At 38.5% G+C, this 11,472-nt stretch overlaps 1 protein-coding gene across 2 annotated transcripts in view; it reads left to right on the forward strand.

Moving 5' to 3' along the window:
- SPTSSB (serine palmitoyltransferase small subunit B) overlaps positions 1-11,136 on the forward strand; it is a 39,369-nt gene extending 28,233 nt beyond the window's left edge. For both annotated transcript variants that reach the window (XM_066347583.1, XM_066347585.1), the window contains one exon: positions 10,653-11,136. In XM_066347583.1, coding sequence (XP_066203680.1) covers positions 10,685-10,915 — 231 coding nt within the window. In that variant the 5' untranslated portion in view covers positions 10,653-10,684 and the 3' untranslated portion in view covers positions 10,916-11,136. The remainder of the gene's footprint in view (positions 1-10,652) is intronic.
- Positions 11,137-11,472: the final 336 nt, after the last annotated feature.

Raw genomic sequence — 11,472 nt, forward strand, 5'->3', positions numbered from 1 at the left:
GACAAGGCATTGAAATACAGCCATGTAGTTCTCATTCTGGCTTTGAGAAAGATGGATGTTGATTTTTCTTTCCATTGGAAAGTAAAACAACTTCAGTTGTTTTATCTGCTTTTTAAAATTATCCTAGTCCTTATTATAGGTAACCCCAACTTGATAACACAAAGACTTTCCATTTTAAGTTTTTTTTGAAATTCTCTTTATAAGAAAGTGTTACTTATCAAAGCCAAGCTATTGAAAGCCAACAGTAGCAAACAATATCCTATTTAAGTTGGAACTATGAGTGATCTATAATTGTTTTTCAAGTTGGTTACTTGACATTCATTTTTTTACTCATTCATTCAGCAAGCATTTACTGATTACATATTTGGGCCAGGCACTGGGTCATGAGGGTCTCCTCAAAGTCTGGGAAGTCCTCAGTCTTATGGAGCAGAAACATCTCGCTGTATTCAAAGGAGAATCAAAGGAGAATAAAAGGAAAAAGAGGTGGTTCCAGGTCAGAAGAAAGGATCTGCAAAAAATTTAACTGTGATTTGAATAGTAAAAGTTATTAGAGTGGATTTAGATATTGGCACTATTATTCTTAAGAGTAAGAAAAACAGGCAAAAAGGTCAGCTTGTATCCCTATAAACACTTATAATGTCTATGAAAGTGGAAAATCTTCCCAAGGAGATGCTCTTCTTTCTTGAAAAATTTACATGTAATTATAACTGTCCTATCTGAGGGCCAAAAAAACACACATTTTTATATGGCTCTTATGAGCTCTACTTAAATAAAACTAAGTGACTACCCAAAGGTACACTTTGGGCTTCCCATTTGTATCAGAGCTCCCCAAGACCATCCACATATTCAATGACTCACTAGAAAGACTCACAGAACTCAACAAATATTTAACTCACAGCTGTGGTATATTACTATAAAAGGATATCCAACAGGACAACAAAGAGAAGAGACACAGGTAAAGTCTGAAGAAACTCATTACAGTCTTCCTATGCTCTCTGTCTCCCATGAGTGGACACATGGAGTATGCTCCTTTCTCTACCAACAAAAAAGTTGATACATGTGCAGTGTTTCTGCCCAGGGAAGCCCATCAGAGACTCAGTACAAAGGTGTTTATAGAGACTGGTTATGTAGCCACCCTATTCCTGACAATTGGCAAAGTTTCAGACTCCCAGAATAAAGCAGGTGTTCCTCATTAATTACAGTGCTTGCACAATCTAGGCATAGTGAATCATCTTTATCCTTAGAGAATGGAGAGAACATTCCAATACGCAAGATCCCAGTTGCCAGCCAAGAGCCAAACTTGCTAGCAGGCCCTTCTAAAAATAGCAGTCTCAGACTTGCTATGTTAACTCATTTGCACACAATTCTTTAAAGATGTTAAAGGAAATAGAAATTTCACGTTCCTTTCTCTCGCTGTATATGTAGCTAAAGAAAATGTGGTGGAGTGATGTCAGAGAAATGGCGCAGGGAGGGTGCTCCCAATACCTCTTCCTGAAATTTCAACAAGTTCTACAACTAGAGACAGAAAAACAATCCCAGGAGCATCTGAAATACACATACATCAAACAAAGGTATGATTGGATGAAAAAGTAGCTGAATATATAACCCACTCTGAAGGAACTAAGAGGGAGAATGGAGTATTCTGCTTTCCTCACTCACCTGAGGAAGGGCCACTTTTGCCTGAAACTGAGAGGAAAGGAAGGATAGAAGCTGGGCTAGGGCAGATGATCAAGCCAAGGAGAGTGTGCCCGCGGCTCAGCCCACGAGGAGCTAACGCCAGCGGCAGACCCAGGCAGGGGTGGGAGAGGGGGTTGCTTGTGGAAAAGCATACCAGAGTGGCTTTTGGCTTTGTTTACTCCCAGTATCCTGGCCGGCAAGCACGGGCAGTGTGCTAGTGGTTCCACCTGGCGCTTCAGGTGTGGGCGCCTGCGTTCCCAGACGAGGGTTCCCAGATGGTTGGAGACTGTCAGCAGTGGCCTTCTGTGTGGGCTGTAGCCAGAGTTTCTGTGAAATCTCTGCTCCCCAACCAATAGCGCACTGGAAGCAAGCTAGAGTCGGCTTCCCTATGCCCGGACCTGTCCGGGAGGGTTACCTCCACCAGCCATACAGGCTAACAAAGCACATTCCCACAAAAGAAAACTGCGAAAGAGCTGGAGGGCAGGGCGCACAGGCAGCTTGCTGGAGCAGGCAGCCTCTGGAGAGCAGATCCGCAGAACGCTGAAGCAAACTAGACATACCCCGGGACCCTAGAAAAGATCCTAATCCGCAGTCTGCTCGCTGCCTGGCCGGCTTATGATGGCGGCTCTGGCTGACAAAGCCTTCTTTCCCAGGCCTGTGATTTAAGCAGACCCAGAGGAGGGACTTGCTAGTTTTTATGGCCGCTCACTCTATAGGCAGTGGCTGGGGCAACTTCCAGCCAGCCGATACAGGTTAAAAAGCACATTCCCACAGAACAGATCTCAGAGAACACTGTGGAAGTTGGGCAGGCTGGGCTGTAGGCTTCCCAACAAGGGAGAAGCCTGTGGAGAGCAGACCCAAGGAGCGCTGAGGCAAATTTAACTAGACATATCCGGGAACCGTATAAAGGAGCCTCTCCAGAGGTCAGCTCACTCCCCCGCCTGCTTAAGCTGGTGGCTCTGATTAGCAGAGCTCTCTTACCCAGGGCTGTGCTTTGCACGGACCTGGAGGAGGAACTTGTCGGCTTTTAGAGCCTCATGCTCTGCCGGCAGTGACTGGGGCATCTTCCTGCCAGCCAATACAGGTTACAAAGTGCAAAAAGCCTGGGGAGAGTAGACCCGCAAAGAGCTGAAGCATGCTAGACATGCCTAGAGGCTCATAGAAGGACATCTGAAAAGCAATCGGCTCCCAGCCCCGCCTGATTACACTGGTGGCTCTGGCCAACAAAGCCTTACCCAGAACCCTGTGTTGAGTGGGGATAAAGGGGAGGATTTGAGCAGCTCTTAGAGCCTCTTGCTCTCCAGCCAATGGCTGGGACAACTTCACAGAAGGTCCCTGGGCTGCTGGTTCAGGAAGGAGAGATTTGGGGAGAGGCTCAGGAAAAACAGACTCTCCCATTGTCGGAGCCTGCAAACCTTTACAAGCCCCGCCTACCAATGGGACTGAGGCCGAGTTTATGTCATCACAGTCATCACCATAGCGACACATCAACTGCAAATCTCTGCCTAAGAGTGTCACAGGGGCAGAACCTGGGGTACAGCACCACCAGCCAAAAACAGAGAGAAGAAAAAAAAGGAAGAAGATAACCTCTTAAAACCAGAAAAAATCCAATCTTTATAACATTTTCCTTTTTTTCTTTCATTTTTTTTTCTTCCACCTTGGAAATTTTATCCTCTTTCCATTTTATTATTCTCTTTTCATTTGAACTTCAGTATCCATAGGTGTTACATTTTCCATTCTTTTCTTTTTCTATGAGAGTTACATTCCAAAAACCTTAACTCTTTTTTTTCTTCTTTTTATCTTTCTCTTTTGTTTCTTCTTTTCTCTTTCACTTTTTCTCTTATTCAATCCTCACAAAAAAATTATTTTATTCTGGATTAAAATTTTTTCTTTGTGGCATTTTGTGTGCTCTTTACTTCACTTTTCACCTCATTAGCATTTCCCCCAACTCCTGCTCTCCATTCTATGTAGCTTTTTTTCCACTTAATATCAATACAATAGAATTTTTATTTTTCACTGTCTTTTTTATCATTTTTCTCTTTTCCTTTTTTTCTTCTTTTCTCTTTCACTATTTCTCTCATTTGACCTTCATTTACAAACAAATTATTTTATTCTTGATCCAAATTGTTTTCCTGTAACATTTTGTGGGTTCTTATCTCATTTTTTGCCTCTTTGTCACTTTCCCCCCAACTCAAGCCCTCCATTCTATGTAGTTTTTGTTCCACTTAGCAAAATAGAATATTCAGTTTTTCACTGTATTTTATCAAAAAAATTTTTTATATCAACTCTTATTAGTATTATTAACAATACCACTCTCAAGTGCCATTAAAAAAATAAATCGACTAATATGAATACAAAAAACAGAAATATAGCCCATGTAGATGAGAAAAAAATCCATAGAAAAAAATTCAATAGCTTGGCAACCTTGGAGTTAAATGACAGAGAATTTAAAAATGAAGTCCTAAAAATACTCAGAGATATACAAGAAAGCACAGAAAGGCAATTTAGGGAGCTCAAAAAACAGTTCAACGAATAGAAAAAATACATCACTAAGGAAATTGAAACTATGAAAATGAATCAAACAGAGATGAAAAACTCAATTCATAAACTGAAAAATGAGGTAACAAGCTTAGCTAATAGAACAGGCCAGATAGAGGAGAGAATTAGTGACATAGAAGACAGGCAACTAGAGATACTACAGAGAGGAGAGGAGAGAGACTCACAAATTTAAAAAATTGAGAAAGCCCTACAGGAATTCTCTGACTCCATCAAAAAGAGCAACATAAGAATAATGGGTCTATCAGAAGGAGAAGACAGAGAAAATGGAATGGAGAACATATTCAAACAAATAATAGACGAGAACTTCTCAAGCCTGTGGAAGAACTAAAGCCTCAAATTCAAGAACCAAACAGAACACCGAGTTATCTTAACCCAAATAAACCTACTCCAAGGCACATCACAATGAAATTGGCACAAACCAATGACAAAGAAAAAATTCTTAAGGAAGCCAGGGAAAAGAAGAATACAACATATAAAAGAAGGCCTATTAGATTATCATCAGATTTCTCAGCAGAAACTCTACTAGCTAGAAGAGAGTGAACCCCAATATTTAAAGTACTGAAAGAGAGGAAATTCCAGCCAACAGTACTATACCCATCAAAGCTATCCTTCAAATATGAAGGAGAAGCCCTGGCCAGTTGGCTCAGTGGTAGAGTGTTGGCCTGGTGTGCAGGAGTCCTGGGTTTGATTCCCGGCCAGGGCACACAGGAGAGGCGCCCATCTGCTTCTCCACCCCTCCCCTTCTCCTTCCTCTCTGTCTCTCTCTTCCTCTCCCGCAGCCAAGGCTCCATTGGAGCAAAGTTGGCCTGGGCACTGAGGATGGCTCTGTGGCCTCTGCCTCAGGCACTAGAATGGCTCTGGTTGCAACAGAGCGATGCCCCAGATGGGCAGAGCATCGCCCCCTGGTGGGTGTGCTGGGTGGATCCTTGTCAGGTGCAGGATCCGGTCAGGCCCCCGCAGAGGGTGAAATACAATGCATCACAATGTTATCTAACTTTAAAGCTAAAGTTTGCTGATCTGCCTTTGGACAGTTTTTGGTTATCTGTTGCCAAGGAGTTCCCCATTCTGGTCAACAAAGCTATTTTGACATCGCTCCCATTTTCAACTACATATCTATGTGAGCTGAGCTTCTCAAGCTTGACTGCGATAAATACTAAAAAACAGAGAGAGACTGAGAACTGTTGAGGAAGAGCTTTGTGTGTGTCTTTCTACCATTCCTGCCAGGATATCCCTTTTGTGTTTATCAAAACAGGCCCAGGTTTCACACTAAGTGAGTATAAATATATTTAGAAACTATATTATTAACTATATGTATAATATGTACTGTGTTAGAGTGTCATTTTGGTAGGTGGTGTGCCCCAGGATTTTGTAAATGTAAAAAATGTGCTGTGGCTCAAAAAAGGTTGAAAATCACTAAGATAAGGTACTACAATGAACATGATATGTATTCTTTCCATTACTTAATGATAACCACCCTTGAAAAAAACCACCACAAAAGCACATGGCTTGAAAAAAAAAAAGTAAGAAAGGAAAGAAGTATGGATTACAACCAAACAAAAACAAATGATAGAAAAACAAAAGAGGCCCTGGCCGGTTGGCTAAGCGGTAGAGCATCGGGCTGGCATGCGGGGGACCCGGGTTCAATTCCCGGCCAGGGCACATAGGAGAAGCGCCCATTTGCTTCTCCACCCCCCCCCTCCTTCCTCTCTGTCTCTCTCTTCCCCTCCCGCAGCCAAGGCTCCATTGGAGCAAGGATGGCCCGGGCGCTGGGGATGGCTCCTTGGCCTCTGCCCCAGGCGCTAGAGTGGCTCTGGTCATGGCAGAGCGATGCCCCGGAGGGGCAGAGCATAGCCCCCTGGTGGGCAGAGCGTCGCCCCTCGTGGGCGTGCCGGGTGGATCCCGGTCAGGTGCATGCGGGAGTCTGTCTGACTGTCTCTCCCCATTTCCAGCTTCAGAAAAAAAAAATACAAAAAAAAGAAAAACAAAAGAGAAGAACCAAACAAGATACAAAACTATCAGAAAGTAATATATAAAATGGCAAAAAGAAACACTCAAGTGTCAATAATTATACTAAATGTAAATGGATTGAACTCACCAATAAAAAGACACAGAGTAGCAGAATGGATTAAAAAAGAAAATCCAACTGTATGCTGCCTACAAGAAACACATCTAAAATACAAGGATAAAAACAAATTCAAAGTGAAAGATTGTAAAACAATACTCCAAGCAAATAACATCCAAAATAAAGCAGGTGTAGCAATACTCATATCTAACAATGCTGACTACAAGACACCAAAGGTAATCAGAGACAAAAACAGTCATTGATAAAGGGGACATTGAATCAAGAAGACAACACTTCTTAATATACATGCACCAAACCAAGGAGCACCAAAATAGATAAGACAGCTACTGACTGACCTAAATACAAAAACTGACAAAAATACAATCATACTTGGAGACTTCAATACACCACTGACAGCTCTAGATTGTTCATCCAAACAGAAAATTGATAAAGAAATATTGGCCTTAAACAAAACACTAGAACAACTCGATATGATAGACATCTACAGGACATTTCATACCAAAGTGCCAGAGTAAACATTTTTCTCTACTGTACATGGAACATTCTCAAAAACTGACCATATGTTGGGCCACAAAAATAACATCAACGAATTCAGAAAGATTGAAATTATATTAAGTATATTCTCTGATCATAAAGCCTTGAAACTGGAATTCAACTGCAAAAAAAAAGGTAAACAAACCACAAAAATGTGGAAATTAAATAACATATTTTTAAAATGAGTGGTCAAAGAAGAAATAAAAGCAGAGATCAAAAGATATATACAGTCAAACAAAAATAACAATATGACATCAGAATCTCTGGGATGCAGCAAAAGCAGTAATATGAGGAAAGTTCATATAACTAAAGGCCTATATGAACAAACTAGAGAGAGCCCAAGTAAAGCACTTAACTTTACATCTTAAGGAACTAGAAAAAAAAGAACAAAGACAACCCAAAACCAGCAGGAGAAAAGAAATAATAATAGAGCAGAAATAAACAAAATAGAAAACAGAAAATCTATAGAAAAAATTAATAAAACAAGGAGCTGGTTCTTTGAAAAGGTCAACAAAATTGACAAAACTTTGGCAAGACTCACTAAGAAAAGAAGAGAAAGGACTCATATAAACAAAATCCAAAATGAAAGAGGATAAATCATCACAGATATCATAGATATACAAAGAATTATTGGAGAATACTACAAGAAACTATATGCCACCAAATTTAACAATATAGAAGAAAAATGGATAAATTCCTAGAACAATACAATCTTCCTAAACTGAGTCATGAAGAAGCAGAAAGCCTAAACAGATCATAAGCAGGGAGGAAATAGAAACAATTATCAAAAACCTCCACAAAAATAAAAGTCCAGGGCCAGACGACTATACTAGTGAATTCTATCAAACATTCAAAGAGGACTTGGTTCCTATTCTACTCAAAGTCTTCCAAAACATTGAAAAAAAAGCAATACTTCCAAACACATTTTATGAGGCCAACATAACCCTCATACCAAAACCTGGCAAGGACAACACAAAAAAAGAAAACTGCACACCAATATCTCTAATGAATACAGATGCTAAAATACTAAACAAAATACTAGCAAATCGAATACAACAACACATTAAAAAAATAATTCATCATGATCAAGTGGGATTCATCCCAGAATCACAGGATGGTGCAACATATGTAAAACAGTTAATGTAATACACTATATCAACAAAACAAAGAACAAAAACTATATGATCCTATCAATAGATGCAGAAAAGGCATTTGATAAAATACATCATTTTATGTTTAAAATACCCAACAAAATGAGTATAGAAGGAAAATATCTCAACATAATAAAGGCCATTTATGATAAACCATCAGCTAACATCATATTAAATGGATAAAACTGAGGACTTTTCCCCTAAAATCAGGAACAAAACAAGGTTGTCCACTCTCTCTGCTCTTATTCAACATAGTGCTGGAAGTTCTAGCCAGAGCAATCAGACAAGAGAAAGAAATAAAAGGCATTCATATTGGGAAAGAAGAAGTAAAGGTTTCACTTTTTGCAGATGATATGATCCTATACATCAAAAACCCCAAAGACTCCACAAAAAAACTACTAGAAACAATAAACCAATACAGTAAGGTCGCAGAATACAAAACTAATATACAAAAGTCGATTGCCTTCTATATGCCAACAAAACATTAGAAAATGAACTCAAAAAAAATAAAATAATCCCCTTCATGGTTGCAACAAAAAAAAATAAAATACCTAGGAATAAACATAACAAAGAATGTAAAGGACCTATATAATGAAAACTACAAAACATTGTTAAGGGAAATTGAAAAAGATACAATGAAATGGAAAAATAGTCCTTGTTCTTGGATAGGAAAAATAAATATAGTCAAAATGACTATATTACCCAAAGCATTATACAAATTTAATGCTATCCCATCAAAATTCCAATGTCATTTTTTTTAAAAATGGAACAAAAATTCATCAGGTTTATATGAAACTATAAAAAACCCCAAATAGCCAGAGCAATTCTAAGGAAAAAGAACAAAGCTGGGGGCATTAAAATACCTGACTTCAAATTATATTATAGAGCCATGATAATCAAAACAGCATGGTATTGGCAGAAAAATGACACTCAGACCAATGGAACAGAATAGAAAGCCCAGAAATAAAACCACATATATATGGTCAAATAATTTTTGATAAAGGGGCCAACAACACACAATGGAGAAAAGAAAGCCTGTTCAACAAATGGTGGGGGGAAACTGGAAAGCCACATGCAAAAGAATGAAACTTGACTATAGTTTGTCCCCCTGTACTAAAATTAACTCAAAATGGATCAAAGACCTAAATGTAAAGCCTAAAACAATAAATTACATAAAGAAAATCTAGGTACTAAACTCATGGACCTTGGTTACAAAGAGCACTTTATGAATTTGACTCCAAAGGCAAGGGAAGTGAAGGCAAAGATAAAGAATGGGACCACATCAGACTAAGAAGCTTTTGCACAGCAAGAGAAACTGACAACAGAACAAACAGACAGCCAACTAAATAGGAGATGATATTTTCAAACAACAGCACAGATAAGGACCTAATATCCAAAATATACAAAGAACTCATAAAACTCAACAACAAACAAACAAACAATCCAATAAAAAAATGGGAAGAAGACATGAACAGACACTTCTCCCAGGAAGAAATACAAATGGCAACAGATATATGAAAAAATGCTCATCTTCATTAGCTATTAGAGAAATGCAAATTAAAACTACAATGAGATACCACCTCACACCTGTTAGATTAGCTATTATGAACAAGACAGGTAATAACAAGGGTTGGAGAGGCTGAGGAGAAAAAGGAACCCTCATTCACTGTTGGTGGGAATGTAAAGTAATACAACTATTATGGAAGAAAGTATGATGGTTCCTCAAAAAATTAATAATAGTACTACCATATGACCCAGCAATCCCTCTACTGGGAATATACCCCCAAAACTCAAAAACACTGGTACGTAAAGACACATGCAGCCCCATGTTCATTGCATCATTGTTCACAGTGTCCAAGACAAGGAAACAACCAAAAAGTCCTTCAATAGAAGACTGGATAAAGAAGATGTGGTACATATACACTATGGAATACTACTCAGCCATAAGAAATGATGACATCGGATCATTTACAACAACATGGATGGACCTTGATAATATTATACAGAGTGAAATAAGTAAATCAGAAAAACTAAGAACTATATGATTCCATACATAGGTGGGACATAAAAATGAGACTCAAGGACATGGACAAGAGTGTGGTGGTTACCAAGGAGGGGGGGAGGAGGAGGGGGGGAGGGGAGGGGCACAAAGAAAACCAGATAGAAGGTGACAGAAGACAATTTGACTTTGGGTGATGGGTATGCAACACAATCAAATGTCAAAATAACCTGGAGATGTTTTCTCTGAACCTATGTACCCTGATTGATCTATGTCACCCCATTAAAATTAATAATAATAAAGAAGTTATATAACAAGCCTGCAAAAAATAAGAAAGAAAGAAGAGAAAATGTGGTTAGCCTCAGTTTTTAGACATTATTATCACTAGAGTTATTAGGAATTATCACTTTCAGATGAATGTTACTATTAAATTAACAATGTTGTTGCTGTCGAGTATTATTAGTGGCAATATTATTAAATCCTATGATACAATGTGCATCATATTTCCATGTAATATTCATATTAACCCCTTTTGAGATCATTAATATTCTTTGAAAGGTTTTAACATGCTGAAATAATGAATATCTAAGGAGACTCTGTTTTTGGTTCCTTATTTTAGTTTTCTTCTGATCTGTTGCCTTCTTTACAGGACGGACCTTCTGGAGCTTGAAGGAGCAAACCATGGATTTCAGGCGGGTGAAGGACTATTTCTCCTGGCTCTACTATCAGTATCAAATCATTAGCTGCTGTGCTGTCTTGGAGCCCTGGGAGCAATCCATGTTCAATACCATCTTGCTAACCATTTTTGCTATGGTGGTATATACAGCCTATGTTTTTATTCCAATTCACATCCGCCTGGCTTGGGAATTTTTCTCCAAAATGTGTGGCTATCATAGTACACTTTCTAACTGATCTTATTTGCATTCTGTGAATTGGCATTGCATATGTATATGTTGCTTACAACTTAATGTTTTAGGCTAATACTGTGTCTTCTTTCACTGTCTGATTTAAAAAGCTCTCACTTCTCTATGCACTCTGATATTATGCCTGAAATTTTACGTAGATGTCTCTTTATGTTATTTTGTACGCGTTACACTGTACAACAGACCATAGAGAATAAAATTATCTTACTTCATATACCATATTTTCTCAACTTAAATCTATGACTTTAGATTTTTATTTTATTCAGGAAGTTTCATATAAAATTTTTCTGAAATATAAGATCATAAGAAACTTACCAGAATCATGTTTAAAATGCTCTCTTGATACCTATTCTAAACTAAAGGATATATTTTTAAAATTTTGTTCATAGGCTACCGTCAAAAGTATTATATCCTTGTTTACAAAATAAAAAAATGTGAATAAATTATATGGGCTCCTAAAGCATTGTTTCTTACTAAACTACTGATACCTAAAATTCTTTCACTTCAAGTACAAAAGAATAGGCTGGAGGCAATTAACTCCTCTCA

This window comes from Saccopteryx leptura, chromosome 8, assembly GCF_036850995.1.
Source record: "Saccopteryx leptura isolate mSacLep1 chromosome 8, mSacLep1_pri_phased_curated, whole genome shotgun sequence".
Lineage (NCBI taxonomy): Eukaryota > Metazoa > Chordata > Mammalia > Chiroptera > Emballonuridae > Saccopteryx > Saccopteryx leptura.